Raw genomic sequence first — 25,761 nt, forward strand, 5'->3', positions numbered from 1 at the left:
AGGATCTGGGAACAGCTGATATAATTTGCCCTACTGCAAGTGAGACCTCTTCAATTCTTTCATAAATGGTGTTGGGTTCAGAACAGTGGTTGAATAGAGGGAGTTTTGATGAGCACTGTGTTGAGAAACAATCAGTATGCACAGGGAGAAGGAACAAGCCTTTTTCTCCCTCAGATTTGGCTGAACAAGGGAATGAACTATTCCCGCAGGATGCCAGAGAAGGGGGAATCACCTGTGCTTAATGCTGCAGCATCCCCTCTTCATAAAGAAGCTTAGTATAACCCATCATAGCTGGGGGAAAAAGGCAGTCATCTCAGAATCCATGCAACAGAGTACTGAAGAAGCTACTATATCTTTCTAAAAGTTGTTAGTGTATTCAGTGGGGCTGAAATGAAAAAGGCTGAAAACATTATGCACAGGAAAAAAAACAGGGAGGTGAGGAAAGTACCCTTTAAATTACAGGTACTGGTAAACCAAATGGCTTGTGGAAGCTGTATTTCACCAGCACAGCTACCATACTCGCTACAGCCAAGATACAATTGGTTAAAATCAGCTTTTCTTAATTGAATATATATCTAATAATACAGGAGGCAGAGAGACTTGATTCTGTCTAAAGCCACACAGCTTCATTCCCAGAGCAAATAAGTCACTGCTACGGCAAAAACGTATGATCTCACCACTCGCTTCATTCGGTGTGTTTTGACAAATCACTGAAGAACTCCAATTCTTCAGTGCCGCATCTATTCAAGAATATTTATAGGCTCCCTCTACCTGCTCATCTCCTCCTTTTTGCTAAAAAAGACGCGTCTCCAAGGATGACTAACTGGAAAGGGGAACACAGGCGTCCTTATTGGTAATTACAGCTGCAGTAGACTGCCAGGCTCATGGGCTTGCATCTTCCTCCAGAGCTCCAGGCATCACAAAAGAGATGCTGAAATTGAAGAAAACTACTGAGGCACAACTACCATTTTACCTCAAGTTCCAATATATTATCCAAGGGATTGATGACTAACTTTATTATGAAAGTAAAAGCTGAAATGAGACGCTGGAAGGTTGGATGGGAGGTAGTTAGACCTGGTTGTGGGATCTCATGAAAACCTGAGGGAAGGCTCTGAGTCCTTGTACTGAGTAAAAGGCCATCTAACAAGTTTTGAAATGCCCAGGAGCAAAACACGATTACAACTTCTTAGCACATGCTGTTTCCACAGGGAAAATAGTTTGTTCTCTTGCTTATCTAAGGCAACAACTTGTTGACCAAAGACAGACTTTATAAATTAAAACTAAAGCTAAAACATGTCTCTAAGTATACTACCATAAATGCAGTCTTTGGCGTGTACTTAACTTACCTTTGTGTGTTAGGATCATGTAAAAACAGACAGGTGAGCTTTCAATGATATCAGACACTTGAGTATTCTTCTCTACACCATAAAGTATGCACCTCTTATTAAGCATTAGCTTATAGCAAAGCATTTAACCAGGGATGCAAATAAAAAAGGAACATTTTGCCACCTGTGTGGCTTCATATTTCTCAGCTGATTTCTGTTGACAAGAATTTCCAAGTAAAAAATCTTCCACGGCAAAGATTCAACAACCACACACATTTTTTTTTGTTAGTGATAACAATTCAAAGGAAGAATCAGGTCTCTGTGAGTGTCCCACCTCTGAAGAGCTTGAAATTTGGTTTTTCTCCATACCAGATCAAGAAAATAAAAGCCTATTGTAAACCCAGTGGAAGAAAATAAAAGAACTATTGAAGGCCAAAAATTTCTCTAGCAAACTGATGTTATAAACATTGTATGTTTAAACATACAATGAAGCCAGAAGGCATGCTGCTTGCTTAGAGACACCACAGAAGTATGATAAATGTCTGTACCAACAGTTGTACTGGAGCAGCAGTGCTTGCAAAAGCAGCCAGCAGTTTTCCCTGCAGTAGCATCCCCGAACAGGAGCGCACAGGTACTAAAGCTCTTTCCGAGAGTTTTCTTTCCTCCATTCTGTTACCTGCATCTATCAACTCTCTGCCTGGCATGAAATGTTGACATATATCTGTAGACAAAGCATTTCAAAGCCACAGAGGATCTCTTTCTTGGTTGTTAACTGTCCGTGAATGTTTTCAGGGGGAAAAAAATCCTTAAAAGTACCAAAGTGTTAAGCTAGAAAAAGATGAATTAAAATACTTGTAATCAATTGTATACAGGCTGAAGAAAAGCTCCAAAGGTAGTATACGACCATGAAAAAATAAGCCTTTCAGCTTGTGCTATAGTACCTTTTCAGAAGTGAAACTGTGGGACACACCAAGCACTTAAAACATTGCACATGGCTGGGCATTTTAACAGCTTTTACAAATAACGCTTTTGACATCCGGTAGAGCTAGTACTCCTAATCAGCCTAAAAAGGAAAAAAAAAAAATCCAGCAAAATCTCAGCAAACTTTTCAAATGTAAATTTAACCTGACAGCAATCTTGTAAAGAGGTTGGTAATTTCAGAGTTTCCTACCAAGACCCAAACAGAAATAAAATCAAATTGGGAATAAAAGCACTGATGCATGGGTAAGCAAGGAGGTTTCTCAACCTTTTAAAAAATGATTTTGTACACACACAAATGCATTTCATCAGTGTGAGAACTTGAGCAAAGTAACTGAATGCATAATAAATTAAAACTTTTTTAAAAGCAGCGCTGTTTATTCACCTTCATTTCTTAAAGGCTGAATTACTGACAAATGGATTTCTTAAAAGAAAGGAGAAAAAACTTCCAGATTATTTATATTAGACAAATGACAGAATATGACAGTTTATTAATCCAAACAGATTAAATTCCTTAATGTAAGAGCATCAATATATCAGACAGATCTTACAAATTTAGCATGCTAACTTCTGTCTACTTTTGATCCACTATAAGCATTTAGTTAAGTTTTTCTTGCAACAGCCTCATCATGCAAAGATTTATAGCTCTTTAATTTTTACACTGTAATACACTCCCAGGTCTCAGTGGAACTATTCATGTCATTAAGTGTGGAGAATACACATACATCTTTTGCAGGAGTAGGGCCCAGTTCTCAGATCAAGCTCCAAATTCAAGTAATAACTCAATATTTAAGCAGTGGGAAAAAGGCTGCCAATAGCCTGTATCATTCATTCAGTTTTCAGAATGTATGCTCGGGAGGAAAGAGGGAGAAACCCCTCCCCTTTAGCAGAGTATCTAGGCAAACCATTCAAGGGAAGATGTATTCTGGGTAAAGATTGACAAGTTGTGAGTCTGTGGAAAAATTAAAAACGAATATGTAAAAGAATGTCTGACTATTTTAAGGTAATTCATGTTTTCACCTCAACATCTGAAAATACAGGCCTTGTTCTGTTACTATTTTTTTCCTTTTGTAGTTATAGTCACATTTTTAATTGAATGGAAGCGCAGAGAAACGTTAAAGGCAAATGTTATAGTAAAAGCAGAGAAATGAGGGGACCTAAATCTTTGAGGAACAAAATCCTGAGCTAGGATTAAAGAAAAAGAGATGCTTTTATTGTTCTTCTAGGCCTAATTTCCCTTCACTTGGATCAGTAATTTAGAAGTTAGGCATCCATGCTGGGATGCAGTTCTTGATTCAGGCACCTAACTTTGGGTGCCTGTAGTCCCTTTGTAATCACTTGAGATCTACTCAGTATCTTCAAGGGGGACAGAAGGAGTCATCTCACCATAAGCAACCACCGGTGCTGGTCACCTGAGCAGTGCTCTCTGCTCCAGCAAACATATTGGCTGCATCTCCACTGACTCTAACAGGTGCCCAGGCACCTGCTCCAGACACGTTGGCGTCTTCTTGGATGTCTCAGTTTGGACCTGAATCACATCCCTCATCAATGTCAGTATTTCGGACTTCTTTTGTAAAGCCAGGGAGAAAAATAAACACCTCTCAAGGAAAGTTCGTCCCTTCCGAAGTATGTATAGAATAAATAGGATGAACTGTCTTCCAGGGCTGCCTGCCGTGCTCCCAGCACCGTAAGGCAAGGTTCACTGGCTGACTTTGGAACAGACATACTGAAGGAGACTCATCACACTTTAGAAATCTATGGTGCTACTGTTTAAGCTTCAGACCAGTGAAATAAATCCCACTACTGGGACAGTCTGGAATGGATGGTCCTCGGTAGGAGTTTGCTCTTTTGAGATGCTGTTTCATCACTGAAACTGGAATTCAGTCAGGCCTACTGGAGCCTGACTGAATGGTGAGATGAGCCGTGGGCATGCAAGCTTAGCTCACTTTGATGTCCATCTGGAGCCCATTTGTTCTTAAGGGAACCCAGCATTTTTGCCCACACCCCATCTCTGAACGTGGAGGTTTAGTAACTTTACTGTAAAAGGGATGAGCTTCCTTTCCATTTTCTGGAACTTTTGTTTCACCCCCATTACTATTAACCCCTCTGCAAAACAAAGCTCAGTACTGTTTACTGCAATTCAATTTTGCACATGCTTTATCCCCTCAGTTTCACTGTACCCCTGGGTTCCCCATCCTACTCTGGGTCTATGACTAACCTCTGTTTCAACAAATCTGGCTGCCCACCATTCCTCCTTCTTTTATGGGCTTTAATAATAGCCGATAAGCTACTTTTCCTCCCACTGATTACAGCTGTCCTACCTATTTTCTTTTCCCTACCTCCCTAGATGTACTGTCCATATAATCACAGTCCCTGTGTGGCCATTTTTGCACCTTCTGTAAAATCCTCTTCCCCCTGCCCTACCCCTTCACTGGTTTTACAGTTTCACTGGTATGTTGAGGTTTTTTTATGTCTCAAATCCCACAGCAATTCTCCACATTACATACTGAGAAACTAGGACTGAATGCTGGCTGCAATCTCCAAGCCACAAAAGTAAACCACTCCGAGGATCAAATGTCTCAAGAGTAGAAATAAAAAACTGATGGAAGTCAACAGCCAGAACTGGTTTTGCTGCTTGGACAGGGAGACACGCTGAATATAGAAGGGGGTGATGTGTTTTCTCTGTCTAGAAGTAACTTCGTCATCAAATGCATTTACTCTGAAGGGAAGAATAAGGCCCATTGCATAGAAAGCCCTTCAATAATTGTACAATATAAACATCCACTTAGAGGTGCTAAGGCAGTGCCCATTGCATATTCGAACGATCAGGAAAACTAGGTCTCATCCAACATGGCCCGTCAGGCTAAGCATGCTGGTTTTCAAATGTCATGTCACTCTCTCAGCACGTGTGTTATATTTTTAGTCCCTGGCCTCTTTCCTAGACCTGCTGTTTCTCTCTCAATGGCACAGATGTGGTCAGTCTCTGAGGGGCGCACAGGCAGCCTGTTGGCGACCCCACAAAAGTGCTTTTGCAAATTTACACTTGCATGTATTGATCTACTGTGGACATGCTGCCACCTCCAAAAGAGAGCAGTGAAGGTACAGCAGCTCAGAGCTGAATTCTTAGCAAGTTAGGCAAAGCTGACACTGTCAGAGGTATTTTGGTAACAGATTAAAGCTGGTATGCAGTATACTGCTACTCAACCTGAAGAACTTGACCAGAACTTGACCAAACTAAGTTAAAGCTCTTACTCTTATGAGGAGTCCTGAGGACTGCTGCGACATCGCTGGGGGAGAGACTGATGGCCCCAGGCTGGGCCATGGGCAGGGTGGGGGGAGGCCCCAGGGGAGGCTAGGCAAGGCCAGGAAGAACCCTTCATGCCTTGACAGTGGATTTTCATGGAGGAGGTTCATCACGTTGTGGAATGACAAAGTCCTATTTCTGATTGTTGAAATCTGAGCAGACTGCAGTTTGAGGAGACACTGCTGCATTGTGAATGAAGCTGTGCTGAACATCGCATCTCATCATACGTTCTCATCTCCACATCTGTGCTTGAAAAGAGAGACTTCGTAATGAACTACGTACAAGAAAAGGGCACGCATCATCAAACTGAATGGGTGGGGACGGATCCTGCAGTTAGGCAAGCTTAGACCTTTATGGCGTGCCACTTAAACCATGGCGATCCCCCTTCAAAAAGAAAAATCTTTCGAAGCAAGCAGCATCTGCAGATCTTCTGCAGCCATCAGTGCCAGGGGCATATTTCAACAGCCTGAAACCCTGCACTGCTGGCAAAGCTATGAATTCATAGTGTGATACTGTAAGGGAGAGCTGAAACAAAGGAAATGTTTTTGATGTTCCAAAGTTAAAAAGAAGTTTTCAAGTCTTTCAAAGTCTTCACAGTTTATTATCACTCACTGATTAATAAACTAACAGTTCTATAAATGATTAGTCAGTGAAGTAGATAACTTGGAATATATTTAGTAAAGATGAAGATACATCTACCCCTCTGTATGTCATTTCCAAAGTTTAAGTTAGAGGTAAAGTCCTGGCTCCACTGAACTCATAGGAATTTTATAACAGATCCCCGTAGTGCAAGATTTCATCAGATATTCTGTTTATTCATACACGTATTGAATTCCTGACTTTGAACTTATGTTTCTCTACACTGGCTCAAGTGTGTTTCAAATGCACAAGAAAAAAATTGAAGAGCAAGAATATACGCTATATACATAGTTCCTGCCACTGCAGGTGTCTGCAGCATTGCCAGTTAGAGCAGTGCAAGTCTATAATTTCTAGCAATACTGGTAGTTATATCCCATTCCAAACTTGAACAAACAAATAATAAAATGCATACTTGTGGCATAGTCAGAGCACATCCCTGTGTCCTGAAATCTGCTTCCAAGCACAGAAAGGATGGGCTTTTTTGTTCTTATAATTCTTACGATATCTGACAAACACAACATCCCTACCACTGCTACAGTCAAAAGTTAGAAAACTCGTATTACAATAACATAAACATCAGACTCTGCCAGTTTGAAATCTCACACACAACAAGAGTTTATTTAAAGAAAAAGGACAAACTGATATTGCAGATTTGTGCATAGGCAACTTGTGGTGACTTAAAAGTTCAAGTATATATAACATCAAGAAAAGTTGTATATAAATGTAGTTATTTTATTGAATGTCCCAAGAAGAATTTTAATAAAACGTACACTAACTATAATAAAAATCACCTTTGTAACTTTTACCTGGTAAGTTAGTGCTGCTTAGTGGGCAGGCAGTAATTAGTTAATCCAAAGTGGTCAAACTATTGTGATTTCTGTGACTGTACTCTTTTCATGTAACCACTCTTGAATACCAATTACTTCATATGTGCTACTTAACTTAAGAAAGACTTGGGAGAATCAGTCTCTCCCACATGGAACAATTGTGGCTCAAAATGCCTGTATCACTTCATTGTTTTTTCTGATCCCCCATCTCTTAATTGGGTGCAATCACCATTTCATACAATTTTTATTAAGCAGTGTTTGCAAATGTAAGGTGCTTTGAGCCTGACAGTGCTGAGTGCTACTAGCACACTGAAATTACAGGTAAGACAAAGATCTTTCATAAATCTTCATAAATGCACTTCTCCTTATCTCAGTTTGGATAAAAGTGGCAACTACTCGGATGCATAAAAGGTTCCATCTACGTTGCTATACAAAAAAAATACAGACAGATACTTGTTGGATGCTTTTTACTACATCCTTGAAAAATCACTGTCAATGCAAAAGGTTTACCTGCTCTGCGTGGATGAAGACCACTATCTGTAACAAACTCTAAGAATTTTGAAATAGTAAAAGCAGAGCTGGATGCAGGACTCCAAACCTTACATACCTTAGCGAGACTTTCAACAGATTGAGGGGGAGTAATTATATCAATATCCAAAATATCTAATGTGGACTACAAGTAGTCCTATTTAGTAGCAATGTTTCCTCTCTGTACCTTTGCAGCAAAGCAGCAGTTCTGACTCTTTTTAGCCTACATTTCCAGTGCTGGCAGCCATGCAAACACAAGGTGGCAAAAGCCAGTTCCCGTTAGTTACACCCGAACAGTAGTGCTGGCTCAGGGAGCACCCAGTGCTCCCCATGCTCCCACCTCCCTTTGCCCAAATACCCAGCCTGCTTCCCAGGGGGAGAAAGAGAGGGTCAGCAGAAGAAAAGAAGAGAAAAGAAGCAGGTAGGCATCCTCTTTGCACCTTGGGGTGCTGCTGGGGTGCAGCTAGGAGGCACCCCTGGGAGCTCAGAGCTCTCACAGTTCTGATGTACACCACAGTTCGAATATCAGATGCCCCGTGATCTGTGACAAACACATCCATTTAAACACATAGTCTCTGTAAAACTCCACATGCTGATGAGGGCATAGGTTTGCATGCGACAAGGTTACAGAATTGAGCCCTACGGGCAACCCAGTACTATTCTCATTATTGCTATCAATGTTGCAGCAGTGGTATTGACAGTGATTAGATTGGATCCCTTGCATTGCATTGCATGTGGATACACAAGAGGGCAGTTTTCCACCCAGGAAAGTTTTGTGTTCTAAATTTAAATGAGATCCCATTTATAAATAGCAACAGAACAATGTGGTTAAATAGTCTCCTTTGCCAGCGTCATAATGATTCCAAATTGCATCAATGGAAGCAGAGAAAATTAACAGCTTTGCCTTAATCCTTTGTATGTTATGTTGGGGAACTTGTCAATATGACTCCATTCTCAGCATTTCTATTCCTAACTTGCTGCAAAGAAAACAAAATAGAATGTCCCTAAAGACGAATTATCTAAATCAGAAGGGGGGCAAGGATTAAGGTAGGAAGTCCAAAGCTGAAGATTCTGCCCACGGCAACTGCTGAGATTGACTGTGCTTCTTAAAAGAAAAAAAATGAAAGCAAGAGTCACACAAAGCAAAAGTAAAAATTAGCTTTCCTGTTTTCTAGTGGAATTCCCCTACAGTTTAATATTGATTCCTTTTCTTTAACAGTTGGATACAGCATGCTATACAACTTGGTTTCAATGTGTTGCTCAGTAAGCAGTGTTGGTCTCCATTATATTACTGAAGCTTATGGAGGCATAGTTAAATGCCATGTAAATAACAAGCCATAGCACATTTTACCAGATGGCTGTTACCAAACGCTCCTGTAGGCCTCCAGAAAACCTACAAAGATAGCATTCATAATGGCAGTAGTTACTAAGCGCACCTCTAGAATCAGTACAAATACGAACAGTAATGCAGGAAAACAGCTAAAAAGGGAATAGGTCTGATTTATCACCATGCTACCCTAGCTTCATATGACTCTAATTCCAGCAATTTTCCCAGGAATCATTCCAATTCAGTTTTGGTGGACAGAGTTAGAGTTGCTTTAGGCAGAGTAACATAACAATGAATCAGGTTTTCTACCAACTGTTATTATAGATTTCTCCCTGTCTAAAGCCAGGACGAAATATGATGTATCTTTGAAAATAACTGCAAAAAGATATCTTCATAGTGATAGCCACACGTTAAGAAAGAGGAGCAAAATGCTTTCCAAGGCCAAAAGAAAGTGGAAAAAGTTACTTTCATTACCAAAGCTGTGACATGTAGTAGAAATTTGGGGAGATAAAGCGTTACCTTGAGAAGCAACTACGTGTGTATACTCCAGGAGCCTGACAGCTCAGATGCAGAGGTGGACGCTGCTGCAGCCCCCCTGGGGGACAGTGGCATTATATTAAAAACAACAAAAAAAACCCCAATCCAATCGAATATGCCATGCAGGTTTGCTGTAAGCTGCTACAGGCTCAGGCTTGCTGGGAAAGCTAATGCACAGAGACAGGCTCAGTCTCTTCTCCAGCCAGGAGGTTGCTGGCCTCATTGCCAACAGCAACTCAAAAGGCACCTTGCATTCTCCCTAGTCTCTTTGTTGAGACTAAGATTTAGTCTTCTTGTTCCCATGTGCTCTTTCTTTTTCTTCTCATTTGATTTACTATGATAAGTATATGTCTAGATACAAACGAAGAATATATAATCGTTTATTTCAACTCTACTACAAGTAAAAAGTCTCATTTCTAAAGCATGCTGATGCAAACAAGTTCTCACTGGAATGTAGTAAAGGCAAATATCAGAGTTTAAACTGAGGAAATTTCATACTTGAATCTTTGTAGGGGAATTTCTGACTTGAAATCAAAGTCAAAGGAAAAATTATGTTGAAAGATGCAGAGTTGTGATGACCTCACATTCAAAGGAAGTGGACTTCTGACCATGGAGAATGAGACTCAAAAAAGAGGGCTGTAATATAACCACCCTTACACCTAAGTTTATTAGGGCTAACAAAATGGTAAAGGTGTGAATATGAAATGGGAGACCTTAGAGGGTAGAAGGAAGACGGGAGGAAACAGTCAGATAAATTAAATAAAGTAAACCTTAAGAAAAGGGAAATAGTGTGGATGGGAGTTCAGAGCAATTAATTCTGGAATCCAGATGAATGAAGCAGGATACCTGAAGAGGCTGGTCTTCAGAGGGCTGGTGGGGGTGCCGTCCACACCTGCCCAATGCAAAAAAAAAATCACATCTAAAGGCTCAGTTATAGCCATACACATTCTGAACGTTGCTTTTACAATGGGTTCAAAGTAAGAGAAAATTTCAAAGCTACAGGAGTGTTTTGGCTTGACGTTTTTTTTGAAGTTAAGCCTTAACCAGTGGGAAGTCAATCATTCCTTCCCTAAAATCATAAGAAGCTGGCCTTTCTTTTCTTCAGTTTCTTGTTTTGGTCTTCTGTTTGCCCAGAGGCATGTTACATATAATTATCGAGAAGACGTTACATATAATTATTGAGAGAACATGTAGATGAGATGTGTAGAATGTAGGTAATAGCTAGATACCTTTAAATGAAATAAAATGACATAGTTATTGCAGCTGGGGAGGAGCATGGATGATATGAGATAATATCAAGGTCTTGGATAGAACACAAATACCCTAGCAGTGTTTCTATCTGTCATCAAGACTTATTCTTACATCTCCAATAAAGAACACTTGAGTAATTTCTTGAAGTTCTCTTTGGTTCTTGCTTCCTTTCCCAGTAGTGCTTCAGTAGGAAACTTCCTGCATATTAAATTTCTTGTTTGTTTTTTTTTTTAAGGGCAAAACAAATATTAAATTAAAGTAGAGCTACAATACTTTAAACTGATTTTATTTACAGCAGTAAGAATAATTCTTGGCAAATTTTAGTTAAAGTTTTCCTCATTTATTAAAAGCTTTCCTTCCCCATTCTGCACCCTGTTTTGTCCTACACTCAGGGATGCCTCATCATTTTGAGGTTAGCCACTGAGAGGTCGGTGGTGCCATGTAAAAGCCTTGAATGAGCAATAACAAAACTTCACAGTCGACACAAGGAAACAGTGAGACTCTTTGCCAATACAAAGGAAGAAGCAAACTAACTAAAAAAACCAAACCAACCAAACAAAAACCCAGAGGAAGTGTGGGATTTAAGGTTATTAAAAAAAAGATAAAATGAACTATTAGAGGAGTTCAAGTTATAGTACTCCTAATAAGTTAAAGCAAATGATGGCAGCACACTCAATGAGCAGAAGCTATGTTTTATAAAGTGATAGCGTATGTTGTTGGTGTAAGAGCACATTCTCATTGCAAAACTAAAAATACAATTTATTTAGCTCAGAATCAAATTGTAATCTGTCTTCTACATTTGATGTGGTTTAAATTTAATTGTTTGATTAATTTGAATGTCATCAAGGTATAAGAACAAAATCTGGACTGCAAAGAACTTTTTTTATTATTATTGCTCTGCATCAGCCATCAGTGGTTGTTAAACAGCCTCAAAACCAACATTGTGTTAAACCACAAGTTGCTAAGATAGATACTTCTACCTATCCCTGTCTAGCAGCAGCCTTGAAGAAACAAAGTCCTTACTAACATTTCATATTCCTCAGCGAAGCACTGAGTTTGCTACAGTACAATGAGAAAGGACATTTGAAGCGAAGACATCAAGCATTCTTAAATACAAACCTATAAACTTTCCATTTGCTATCATTCTAATATACTCATAACTTACCAAATACAGTGATACTTGCTTTCAACAAGGATGAATAATAGTATTTGCAAACCTGGCAAACATGTATTATCAAACATACATCCATAACAATACACACATGTATTGTCATAAACCTAAATGTTGTATTCTTTGCACAGAAGGCACAAATGTTTCCAAATGAAAGCACAGACTGTGAAGAATGAACATTTTGTATCTGCCCATCTCTCAGATAATTGGAGCCTTTTATTTAGCCTTTTTAAAGTACACATTTTTGTCTTCCAATCCAGTTCAAGAAATGTTACAAGCAATTCAATGGCTAGGAAGAGGAAGAGCAGAAAGCCTAGCTCACGCTTCTCATCTGCTGTAAACGCACCCTATGCCCTTAACACTAAAGCACTTCATCTTCTTGCAAGTCCTTACCTAAAAATGGGACCAGTCAGGGTTAGGGGCTTTTATATCCTTCTTTGGTAGAGTACTGCTTGCCTACAAATCTGACTGAAAGCATGTTGGTTGTTATACAAATTCAGTACAAGAACAAACATGTGACACCATAACTGAATATGCATTTCCTGTTCTTTGAAAGTGGCTCTGTTTAATAAAGCTAAATAAAAGATATTAAAATTACTCTATGCTTGAAAAAAGAAAATTTACAGGCCATTGGCTACCAAAGCCAGGAAACACATACCCCTTATTTTCTATAAGGATTTGGTGGTGGTGGGTTTTTTTATGGTTCCATGATCTAAATGCTACCTGAAAGTCATGCATTTCAGATAATGACTGACTGTATGCTGGTTTTTTGTATGTGGGGAGGGGCTTTTTACATGTTTTAAAGAAAGGAATAATCTGACCAATTTTAATAGCAAGTTTCAGTTTTCAGTACAAATCGCACTCAATTGCTGCTAGCACCCTTTGGAGTTATTTGGTTTTTAGGTAGAGGCGTAATGACATGGTAGCTTTTGTTCTCAGAATTTTACACAAAATCAAGCAGGAGTACGAGGTGCCAACTAATCAAAACTTGCCTTCTCAGTGTCAATATTCATTTGTGAATCATGTTTAAAATGTATTGGTTGGGGAGAGGGTGAAACAGATTTCAGTCATGTTGCTAGATACATGTGTGGTTACACATATGATAAATCCTAAAAAGTTTCAAAGCCATCTTCAAAAAGAATCCATGAATGCAAACCAATTATGGAAAACAACCCACATGTGGATCAAAAAAAAACTTAGAGGAGGGATGAAGATAATAACGTAATCTCTCATCTTTCTTGTGATATCTCTGTGCCCAGTCACAGGGTCCTTATAACCTTATAACTCTAACCTTTGTAAGGAAGGTTCAGTAGAAAGAGGCATTCTGTCTTGAGCAGAGACAGAAAGGAGCACAGGGAATCAGCCATGTGAGTCTTTTCTACCTCTAGTCTTTCTCTTTTCTCTCAAAAGAAAGAGGGAGATTCCAGGGGAGCCTGCCAAAAATGCAAGGGAGTTCAGAGACTGCTGACCATTCCAGGAACAGCCTTCTCCAACAGCAGCACTACATCATTCCTAATCCTAAGAGTTTTAAATGGCCAGCCTCACAGATCAGCCAGTATTAAACAGTTAAGGAGTAAAATGTATTAATTTCAATACATGCTATTGTTTCATACCCATTTGCATTAACAAAAATCTTTTTATTCTAACAATTTTTAAAAACTCTACAGTTAGTGTAAAGGTAAAGATGATGGAGTCGTCTGATTTGTACCAACTTCCCTATTCCTTTGGAAATCCTAAATCAAATGGGGTTAATGGATAGATTTTGGCCACCACAAATCAAAAAGCTCTGGTAAGCTGGGACATGAATTGCAGTTTCTTCCTCCCACAAAGGCCAGTAAGACTGCTGGGGAGCCTACAAGCCAAAACTGCAAGGAATAATCTCTGGTGAGTTATAATCAATATTTCACTTGCAAGTGGGAAGAGGGTGTGGAATAGCCTAAGACTTCCAGAATTACACATTTGTCATTAATAGGAAAAAAGGAGAGAGATGTAAATCAATTTAGCTGACCAAAGCATGTGTAAAATACGAAACAAATGCAGTAAATCCAGCGTATATTCCTTGTCAAAACTGGCAGTTCTGACAAGATAACAGAAAACACTGCCTTAAAAATTTTAGGTCTATTAGGAACATCTGAAAACCAGCACATTGCAGAGGATATTTGCTAAGAGTAATCCAAATACCCTTGTGATGGCAAGTAATAAAAAAATGACACTGCTTCCATACATGGGAAATTATGTACAATACATTAATTCCATAGGTTTGCTCAATCTTGATGGAACTGAATGGGGAAACTGAACATAGACAAGATAAAAACCATGATGAAATTTAATTTTGCGTGGCCAACACTCACAGCCAGGCCCTCTGTAGGGCTGGTTATAGGACTAATAATCAATAGACACCCCCCCTCCAGATTCACTAAAGAAAAACCTTCTCATTGGAAAACTTAAAGCAAACCCAACTTTTTTCTTCTTACTTTGGAGCCCTTTTACATGCTGTGGTTTCCATCCCAAGCTTTCCCTGCTAAAGAAAGAATCAGTGTAACACCCTAATAATTTTAGTGACTTGACAGACTTGTTCATCTCCAAAAGCTTTAAATGAGGAATGCAATTGTCATTGTCATGATACAGCTGAAAGAGCCCACAAACCAGTTCCACTTAACTTTTGCTACAAATGGACAATATCCCACACAGAAAATGCTGGTCGCCACTGCTGACCATGATTATTTCTGCTGCAGAACACAGCTGCCATGGACTCTCAGGAACTTAGCAGATTAGTGGACCTAAATGCTTTGAAATATGAGTAGGTTGCAAAGCTGCTGCAAAACTAAGGCCTCCTCACAAAACAACATTTCACTAATACTTAATGTAGTTGTGTATGCACGATTATCTGCAAAGTTAATTGTGCAAAAAAAAACACTTGTTCAGACTACACAAAGAGTGTTTTTTTGTCAAACTGCACTATATAAAGAAAAGCATGAAGATAAATTAGTACACAGAGACCACAATGAGCACTGGACAGAAGAGTCCACCTACCATGCAAGATTCCAGGTGAGGACTGATTCGCCTTTAATCGTGTTCTCCCTGCGACTTTGTGCATATTGATACACATGTAAGTGATCCCAAAAAATGCCTAGCACAACAGAAACACTAGCAATTATCCATCTTTTTCAATTTTGTTTAGTAAGAGTAGTAAAATATCAATCCTGTTCTCTTTCGTCCACTCTGCAACCAGGTGGGTCCTGCAAGCAGCAAAAGGCGTCGTTTTTCTTGTACCAGGTTGGTGGAGAATGCAGGCAACTCAACAACCAAGGCTATAACAGCAAGAATGTGAGAGCCTGAGTGGAGCAGAAATAGAAATTGTATCATTGCCACATAGAGCGAACAAGAACACTCGAATACCAGGTTGGTAAAAAGGTCATAACCCATGTATGCCAAAGCAGGACGGCGAAGGAGTTTTCAAATCCACCAGCAAATACAGTCATGGTCTTTGAAGGAGAGAGATTAGTATGGCTTCTATGGTAGAAGCACGGGCAGGACAGTGGGGTGGTGACCCCTGGACATCTGAGGCTTTTAAAGCTCTTTTAAGTAAAGTTGTATGAGGTTTTGAGGGCCTTAGGAAGAGTGGATTGCTTGTGGAAGAGGAGGAGTTAATAGGGAGGGCGGCCTGGGCTGAAGGAATGTTGGGCAGCAGCTCATAAGAGCACGTGAAGATAAGAGCAGGGCATTAGGGGAGGAAAACAAATACTGTGGGGATCACGCTGGGGAGTACAAAGCCAGGCAACGTACCTTTGCCGCAGAAGGGCTAAAACCAGCTGCTGCTAGGAGAAGATGGTGAGGGTGGGAGGAGAGACCGAAGAAAGAAGTTTCAGATATAAAAAAATGGGAGAGGAAAAAGAGCAAACTGTGAGTTGGCTCAGGCTAAGGCAGCTGTTATAGTAGTGTTGGAGAAAACAGAGAGGAGATGGGTAGGTGAGGAGCACAGCTCTTACAAGAAGATAGCTGAGAAGCTTAAACAGAAGTGACTGGGTACAATGGGTAGAGTGGCTGCAGTACAAACCAGAAGACAGATAGCAAAATGGGGTCCTGAGGACTGGCACAGAGACATTTGGGATGATCCCAGTCCACCTGGGACTACACCTTGTGAAAGTAAATCACCCCCATGACCATGATGAGGGACAGGCATATGAATGAACAAGGTCAACCTGTAGTGGTAAAAACAGTGGGGCAGGTAAAAATACAGGAGAGGAAGGCCACTGACCGTCAAAATACAAGCAGCCTCTACTCAGATTTAAGCTTTGGCTAAAGAACTGGGACTTTTGAAGAGCAATACCTATGTGGGGTAGCTGGTGGCTTAAGAAGCACAGCTTGGTTTGACCAATGCTGGTCAAAATCACCTGACTTAGCCTGTGTGGCCAACAACTGGGCCATGGGCTATGATGAACCCCCAGAAACACCAGCTGTGGGGAATTATATGGTTACAGACAGTGTTGAGAGGTGTTAAGGCAGCTGGCTTGGTGTCTGTAGGGCTTCATTTGGAAGAACAAAAACCAAATGTCTCCAGAGTCACATGTTGTTAAACGCAGTTACTGTCCGTAGTTGTTAAACTGGTGCTGGGGGTAGGTGGAGTCTAGTTATGGTGAGCTAATATTCAAAACCGTGGCTCTGGAGGATTCACTTGTTCGTTGCACACGATTACGGGGCCTCTGAACCCTGCTAACGTATTTTGGAAGGGCAGGCTGGCAGGACTGGGAAATCTCTCCAGGAAGGAGAAGAGCCTATGGAACCTAATAAAAAAGGAGAAGGCAAATAAATACAATAGTAAAAGAAACACAAGTGGTTATTATGCTTGCTAATACAGGCCCTGAGGGTAAACAAGCCAGGCCCCTGGAAGGGAAGGACAAGATGGACCCTGTGTTTCTGGGTACGGGGCTTACCTGCAGGATGGCACAGAGGGGTTTTTGTTTTTATTTTTCCAGGAGTGCTGGATAAGTCAGGAAGACGGCATTTGAAATAGACCACTAATAGGGTTTGGAATAAAAAATGGAGCGCCTGGGAGAAGATACAGCCAAATGGATTAAGAAACTGCTTACCACCTTTATGCATAGGTCAGCAGAACTGCGCGCTAGAAGTGAAAGAGAAGATCCCAAGAGCTAGGTGGTGAAACAAGGGCAAGTGATCTCTGGCAACATAAAAGCAACACTTTCAGCCCCATTAGCAGTCATATTTCAAGACTGGGAAGGTCCCCTTGCTTGACCCTTTGGGACACATTATCGGATTAAAGTATGATCAGCCAAGGGAGACTTATAGTACCAACCCTTCTGGGGTAGCTGTAGGTGGAATGAATGGCCCTAGCTTGTTAAAATACTCTGGTGCTGCTATTGATGTTTGAAGCACACTGGGTGCCTGGGGGACAAAGCATACCCTCAAGTCTGCAGGGAGGGGTGGTGGTATTTATTCAGCAAGACAGGAGAAAAATGGCACTTTAGGAAATGGTGTCCAATTAGGAAATGGTCTCATCTGGATCCAGCTAATAATTGTTTGTGTGGGGGTAATACAGAAACAAAGCCCCATAGTAATCTTGGTTACACAGTGGTGAACTGCAGTGAAGCCCCAGAAACACTTGAAACACTGCAGGGGTGAGTGGCAAGACAAATTTGTACACATGTGCGCTCAAGATAAGTTAGAGTGTGGAAAGATTAATACACTTGTATTAATACCAGGATCTGATCCAAAACCACAGAACCCATATGAATGTCCAAGTGAGGCTGAGGAAGGATTGTGACCCACTATTATTAGCCCTGTGGATTATGGAGTGCTAGTCCAATGACCCAGTTTATATAATTTACCAGTGTATCAAAGAGATGGAAAGATGTGGACTCTGTATTTAAGGGCAGCAAACACTGTAACTCCACAAACAGCACCTAGTGCTGTTAAACTGCCAAAATGCGTGTCCGCAGAAGTACAAGGACCAAAGCAGTTTTCAGTCATGGACCTACAATTATTTTCTATCTTTCCTTTTTTTATTGTTGGTTTGTTGGGGGTTTTTTTGCCTTTCCCCTAGAAAGGAGTGCTTGTATAAGTTTGTTTCTACATTTCAAGGGAAATATATATTACTTCACATTAATTCCTCATAAGTTTCACAATGGTCCTACAGTCTGCCAAGCACACATCACCTGAATGTGCGATAAGTTAATCCATGAGTGAAGGAAAAATAAAGTATCATAGATGCTGTAGTAGATTTCAGTTGGTTTTGTTCAAAACCATTACGTTTTTGGTAACTAAGGAAGTTCATATATCATTCATACACACAAAATTATGTGTTAGGCTAGTAAGGAACAAGAGATACAGCATTCAGCACTGTCCATAACTCCTGTGACTGCTAAAGGAGTTTAGTGTATGATTTAAATGAGGAATAAAAACCTTAACAACATTTGAAATCTACTGAGAGCTGAAATATCACTCAAAATTACTCTTCTGTGTTAAAGAGCAGGAACACACTAAGCTTTTATATAGTGAATTGTTTAAAACTCCTTTTTCCAAAGTACATATATCATGAAAAAAAATCCATTTTCCAGATCTTTTTTCAGTATAACAGACATCAGCCTTAGATCCCTTTTTATCACTAGATGTTGATACCAGCAGGCGCTTTATGCAGCAGTCGGTTATTGAAAATAACAATTTGGCTTTTCATAAAGCAATTGGTGCCACAGTTATCTGAATGGCTGCTTGACAGGAACCGCTTGCAACCTACCCTGGTTTCTGCTTCCCCAGAACCGATTCCTGTGGAGTTGCAACCCAAACTTCATCATTCAGTTGTAAAATTAGACAGGAATATTTTAAGAATTGTAATGTTAGTGTAACTGTACAGCTTAAAAATCAGTAATAGCACCTGTATTTTAGCATTTGATGTTACTAAGTGTTTTAAAAATAGCACAGGACAAAAGCCTGCTTAAACGAAACAGGCTAGTAGCAATATTAGAGTGAAGGTTGAACTTAAATTGCTGTTTTACTTCTGTATTTTCATTAAAGTTGACAATCTTTCTCAAAGACTCTGTAAGTAGCTGGGTCACAGAAGGGGCAAGGACAGCAGTAAAAAGCTGAGCCTGCCTGTGTAAAGATGATCCTGCATTGAACAAACTGTAACCAATAATCTGCAAACTGCAGTTTCTCTTTCAGGTTGATCCCAGCCCAGCGTTTACGGTTTCTTTCCTGATGTCTTTCACACTTGCTTCTTTAAGGGAGCGGTAGTAGTCTTGTCTGAAGACACTTGATACATTGCTGAGTGAGATAGCGTTACAGCATGGGTTGGGGAAAGGAGAAGGAGAGGCGGGAGCATTCATGCTGTGGGTCAGAGCCTTTGCAGGCAGCCGGACACTGGGCTGCAAGCAGAGCGTTTGCCCTCAGCACGGTAGCTCCACATGGGCTGTGGGCAGCTTTCTGAAGCCACCCGTGGTACACCGGACTTGCCTCACTGGCCCCTGTCTGGGGGACCCAGTGAAACAGGAGGCTGACAGATAACTGGCTAAAAAGCTGCTACTTCACTTATTTAAAAATCCACATACATCTTTAGGTTAAGCTTTAATGAGCAATGATTCCCTTTCTGCCATTTGGCTTTCTCTGCTAAGCTGAAGGACAAGGGGGCCTCTGCTAACAAGTGAATGAAGATGGGCATGGCTGGAGGAGAGGAAAGCCAGTCTTGGCACTTCCCAGAATCAGCAGAAGGCTTTCAAATACCAGTATTCTCATCCAGAATGACGGCCTCTTTGAAAGGCTGGAAAAGCCTTAGCAGCAGCGTACAGCCATAAATCAAAACAACAGCTTGATGCAAAGCGAGGGTTTGTTCCTATTCATCTAACACCTTACAGTGCCATGCTTTTTGAAGGCAGAAAAGAGTTTTCAGTTACAAAATTATTTTCCTTCTATAGTTTTCCATAGCAGAGACAAAGGAAAATTCAGAAGCTGCAGTCATTGTTCTCCGCATTTGTACTGGGTTTGCGTGGCAGTGCTTTGGTAGCGGGGGGGGCTACAGGGGTGGCTTCTGCGAGAAGCTGCTAGAAGCTTCTCCTATGTCTGATAAAGCCAATGCCAGCCGACTCCAAGACGGATCTGCCACTGGGTAAGGCTGAGCTAATCAGCAACAGTGGTAGCGCCTCTGTGATAACATATTTAAGAAGGGGGGAAAAACTGGGAAGCGGCAGCTGGAGAAGAGAGGAGTGAGAATATGTGAGAGAAACAACTCTGCAGACACCAAGGTCAGTGAGGAAGGAGGGGGAGGAGAGGCTCCAGGCGCCGGAGCAGAGATTCCCCTGCAGCCCGTGGTGAAGACCATGGTGAAGCAGGTTGTCCCCCTGCAGCCCATGGAGGTCCACGGTGGAGCAGATATCCACCTGCAGCCCGTGGAGGACTCCACGCTGGAGCAGGTGGATGCCTGAAGGAGGCTGTGGTCCTGTGGGAAGCCCATGCTGGAGCAGGCTCCTGGCAGGACCTGTGGAGCCGTGGAGAGAGGAGCCCACGCTGGAGCAGGTTTGCCGGCAGGACTTGCGATCCCGCGGGGGACCCACATTGGAGCAGTCTGTTCCTGAAGGACTGCACCCCATGGAAAGGACCCATGCTGGAGCAGTTCGTGAAGAACTGCAGCCCGTGGGAAGAACCCACGTTGGAGAAGTTCGTGGAGAACTGTCTCCTGTGGGAGGGACCCCTCGCTGGAGCAGGGGAAGAGTGTGAGGAGGAAGGAGCGGCAGAAACAACGTGTGATGAACTGACCGCAACCCCCATTCCCCGTCCCCCTGCGCCGCTCGGGGGGAGAGGTAGAAGATCGGGAGGGGTGGGGGGAAGGTGTTGTTTTTTTAAGATTTGGTTTTACTTCTCATTATCCTACTCTGATTTTGATTGGTAATAAATTAAACTAATTTCCCCAAGTCAAGTCTATTTTGCCCATGATGGTAGTTGGTGAGTGATCTCCCTATGTCCTTATCTCGACCTACGAGCCTTTTCCTCATATTTTCTCTCTCCTGTCCAGCTGAGGAAGGGGAGTGAGTGAGCAGCTGTGTGGTGATTAGTCCGGCTGGGCTTAAACCATGACAGCATTATACAAAGAAAAAAAAAATCTTGCAATGCAAAGACCACTGTCGATTTCAACAGTTGATCTAGGATCAGGTACAGAATGTTTGGTCTGTGTTTTTTCACCCATTTTAAATGGAAGTCCTGACGTAATTTTAATAGCAGTGGCATAATCACTACAATTAAATGCTGTCTTGCCAATGAATTGAAAAGAGATATCAGCACAAACTGCACCATCGATTCTAGGGACACCTTGCTTCTTAAGTGGTTTTGAGACTCAAAATCCACATGCATTAATTTTAATCTAATCTGTAAGGCAGCACTTCCAAGAGCAGAGTTTGTACTGGAAAAGAAAGTGGCATCTTTTTTTCCAAAGACATTAAACTCAAATTATTCTGGAAGATTATAGCAGCTGATAGCCTAAATAATCTGTCTGTTTAATACATTTTCTTGAAGACTACCATACAGATATTTTCAAGTTGTTCCGTCCCATACAAAATACCACTTTAACATACTGAAGGAGAAAGAATGGTTTAAGTGCATTGAATGTCTGTGTTACGTCTATAACTTATGTTAAGAGGACCTTCATTAAAATCTTAATTATTTCAAATATATTTTACTTTTATTAATTTTCTCTGTTAACTATTGCGAATTTTATTCTTTAATTATGTTTAATTTCCTTCTTTAGTGCTATGTATGTGTTACTGGTTAATTCATACAGCTTTTCTTGCGGTGGGTATAGGCTTGGGTGGGTGCAGGTTCCAGTGGAGGACCAGTATCTTACCTGATTCCAGCTCCGGTACTGCTCAACAGGCACTGTTTTAACTGTTGTGGATCCTCATGCTTAGCTATTTAAACTATCGTAGGATCATTTAATTAAATGGTCTCTGGGGCTGTGGTCTAGACTAATAAGCTTTAAAACAATCTCAATTCTTGCATGCACCATATACTAGCAATGTAATGGCAGCTTGGCTCCAAATAGCTTCATTCACAAAGCAGAAAGCATCTGATGAACTCAAGGTACTTCTGTCTCCTCTGTGATTTTGAGCCATCACACTGTGTGTGTACACAGTGCAGGCTTTTATGTCAGGCAATGATAAAGATTTTCAATAGGCCCCTGTCTTAATAGAGCTGCAAGTCCTACATCAGCAGCAGAAATAAAAAGTCCAGTGTAACATTACGGCAAAGAAGTCCATTATTTAATTTTAGGATTTCCTATACTGCACCACTTGAGCTTTACCCTTGCAGTCTATAAGGTAATAATAGTCATTTCAGTGAAATTGCAGCCTTGCAAAGCCCTGCTACATACACAGCCTTCTTCACTGTAACACAAGATTTACAAGGCAATAAGTAGGAACTGGAACATTTTAAAACCTGATGCGGATATTTGAAGTAGCAAAGCACTTTAGAACGGTTAATGGTAGTGGATGGATGACAACAATGAGTCATGATAATACTATTTTTCTGTAGAAGTGTGAGCAAACCAGATGTTAAGTCTCCTTTTTCTTGATGCTCAAACAGGTGGGGTTTTTTCAGTATGTTCTTTAGCCTAAGTCAGATCTCCTTCCATTACAAATTCCCTTTGCTCCTGTCGCTCTCTGCACAGGAGGGTGTATACTGCACCCTTACTCCCAGCCTGCTCGCCGCTAAGCAGGTTGAGTTTCTCACGGACTTGCAGGTCCCCATATGTGCACAGGCTGCCCAGCACAAGAGCAACAGCCCGTGGTGGTGGCCCCAACCAAATGGCACATTTTTGTGCCCGTTCTTGTTCTTGCAGCCTGAATAACTAATAGGGAAAATAAAAGCACCGTCCTTGCCTGCCCAGGAGCCAAGGCCCAACTGCTTAGTGGTGTCACAAGCCGACTCACTGGCACCTCTCTCACCTTCTCTCGCAGATGCTTTATCTGACCAAAGAGGTCTGCTTTCCTTATTCTGTAATATACTCTGCATGTTAATACCCACAAGCCACATTTAGATCAGCAATGAAAGGAAACAATTTAAGAATGAAGAAATGGCTGACCCAAATTTTCACGCTCTCCTCAAGGGAAGTTGGTTTTGTTCCCTTAAGGACTGCTGTTTTGCCTTGGGAAGCAAAGCCCTGAAATCTGTATTTTGTATTCCGCATGTCTCATGTGAATTAACAGTAACTTGATATGAAGGACATCTTGAAATATTCTGCCTTTGTGAAAATGAATGTAGGAATCTGCAGAAACTGTGAATGAACATTTACAACAAACTGTGAGCCTCCTACTGATGCACTCAAATACAAAACAGGAGGCGAGAGAGAGAAGGAGAAGAGATGAATTTGTTTTCCTAGCAAACAGCTGTCTTCTTTAACAGAAGAAACTAAAAAGAAAACAGTGTGTGAAGAGGCCAAAAGCTGCATTAATTACAGTATTTTTAGATGCTACAAGCACAATTTTGATAAACATTCTAAACTGTGAAAAAACTGTACTGTGAATGCAATTAAGTCTTTTTTCTTGGTGCAGCATCATCAATGCATGTGCCTGCTGAGAATATATTGTGGGCTGTGCAGTGCAGTTACCCTTTGATTAATGATTCAAGGCAATCAGTAGGGACCACACAAACTCCTGGGGGATGCCACAGTAAGCAGCACAATGTCATCATTTAATTTATTCTCTTGACCTACATTAGAAAGAGTGAAGACACAGGCACTATTAAGGGCCAAATTCCAGCTGTGGTTATAGAAAAGCAACTCCCACAGAGATAAAAATGACAGGTACACAGCTTAGGAGCAAAATTTGGCATGGAGAGATTACTTCTTGGATATTTGGAGGGATGTTATTTATTTATTTATATCAACTGGAGGATGTGGGAAGGTGTCAGACTAATTCTTATGTTAGCTTTAATGGCTGGGCTGCCCTGAGATGCCCATACCAGGAAAAACCAATCCCTCTAGCTGGAAAAAGCTATATCTTGTTTCTTAGCTGGTTAGTATTTCTATTTAGCCAGAGCGTGGCATTAGAGCTGGTATTTTATCAGGATAGACCTAAAAGTCAGCCTGAAATAATCTTTTTGCTAGAGGCACCCACAACTAGTGACATCAGCCTGTCAGTTGGATTGCTTTTCTTCATTGACATTAAGTCCTCCATTTCATGCCAGTGGGCAGTGATCATATTATCTCATGAAGTATTCAGAGCTGCGCAAGGTAACACAGCACATTAGGTTTTGTAGCCTTCAGCACTTAGAAAACACCAAGAAGTTCAAAATGTTGTAGCACCTCCTTCAGACAATTTTGACTACTGTTTGGGTAGCAAATCTGTCCTCTGTTTCCTGAACCAGCTCTCTGTATAATATTTATTCTTGCCCAGGGTCTTAGTTATTATCCTCAAGTATGTCATAATTTCAACTAAGGGTAACTGAAAGGCCAACATTAGCAACGTTACCAACAGCACTGTGTCTCTGACATGCTGAAATTTTCAACAGTGAGGGTGAAGCTCATCTGCACTAGAGACATCATTTTCTCCAGGGCTAAGTGTTTGGAACGTATTTCCTGAATAACCAAAGGGCACCTATGTGCAAAAGTTATTTTCAGCTTTGACTTCATTTATAAACTCAAAGCATCTCCATTATTCTCATTTTTCCCGTAGGGAATAGATGCAAGAATAGATATGATGGATACTAGTGACATTACTTTCTGCACTTCAAAAAGCTGCTCAGACACTACAGTATGAAAAGCTACATGATACAAAATGTAGCAAAAGAATATAAATGCTGAGATATATGAGATTACAGATAAGGAATAATTCTAGCTGTAGTGGGAGTTGTCAGTTAAAGCAGCTTCACTGGGTCATTAAACAGGAACACACATATCAGTGGAAGGTTAATATTTTTGCTAAGTAAAAGTACTATAAAAGTTTCTGCTTCATTTTTTATAAAAAAAAGGTAATCATTAAAATCCCTGTGATGGTGCTTATGAAATGTAGTCCACAGGGTCACATACACTGAAAATTGACTTCAAATCTACAAATTGTCACCCATTAAATACTTCCTCTGAGCATGGTCATAAAAACGATCCAGAACAAAACAGCACACTCTGTGCTTCGGAAGCCCACAAGGAGCTGCTTCTAGCCTAGCATTAAAGAATTCAGGCAGTAATACTGCAACTCCATCAATTGTCTACTAAATTTGAAATTGACCCAAACTTGTAAAGACATTCATTATTTGAGGCATTCACCAATAATTTGTCTTTTTATCTTTCAGTGCATCAGAAAGTTGATTTTAAATTTGGTAAGCTGCTGAAACTATCTTCTATGTATTTATAGGCAGTTAACCAGCTGTCATGGGCTGCCATAGCTTTCCTCACCTTCAAGCAGGGACGGTTTAGTGCCTACACCTTTACAACTGGAATGGTACATAAAGCTTACTGTCTCATAGAAATAGTCTCAGATTAATCACTTAATTATTGCAAAATATTAAGCTTTATGTGTTAGGCAAAACCAGTTATTTCTATTGCTGAATCAATATAACTGGTATACACCTCTTAAATTAATAATGTATCTCTCTGAGCTACTTAAGGGGGATTAGGTTCTTATATATGCATCAGGCATAAAAATACAAGTCTCGTCCTTTTTTTCCCCATCCTTGTCTATCCATCTCTCTTTATGTAAAGAAGTGATCCATTCTCCCTGAAAGGAGTAAAATTTTTAACCCTCAAAATCTAGACTTCAAAATCCTTCAGGCACTTGGAACTGTGTTTCCATGCTGAAGCAGAACTAGCCCAAGACTGAGAGAGTTGAGGAGTAAAGTTACTTTATTGGCAGGCAGTCTCCATTCCAAGGATTTCTCTTACC

The 25,761-nt window shown here is 40.7% G+C and overlaps 1 protein-coding gene across 4 annotated transcripts in view; it reads right to left on the minus strand.

The window, feature by feature from the left end:
* Positions 1-25,761, minus strand: part of FGF14 (fibroblast growth factor 14) — a 418,620-nt gene that overhangs the window by 230,705 nt on the left and 162,154 nt on the right. For 2 of the 4 annotated variants that reach the window (XM_059835830.1, XM_059835824.1), the window contains exon 1: positions 14,921-15,174. The exons of the other annotated variants lie outside the window; for them this stretch is intronic. In XM_059835830.1, coding sequence (XP_059691813.1) covers positions 14,921-14,996 — 76 coding nt within the window. In that variant the 5' untranslated portion in view covers positions 14,997-15,174. Of the gene's footprint in view, positions 1-14,920; positions 15,175-25,761 lie in introns of those variants that run through there. 4 annotated transcript variants of the gene reach the window in all.

This window comes from Gavia stellata, chromosome 1 (assembly GCF_030936135.1).
Source record: "Gavia stellata isolate bGavSte3 chromosome 1, bGavSte3.hap2, whole genome shotgun sequence".
In the NCBI taxonomy this organism is placed as follows: Eukaryota; Metazoa; Chordata; class Aves; order Gaviiformes; family Gaviidae; genus Gavia; species Gavia stellata.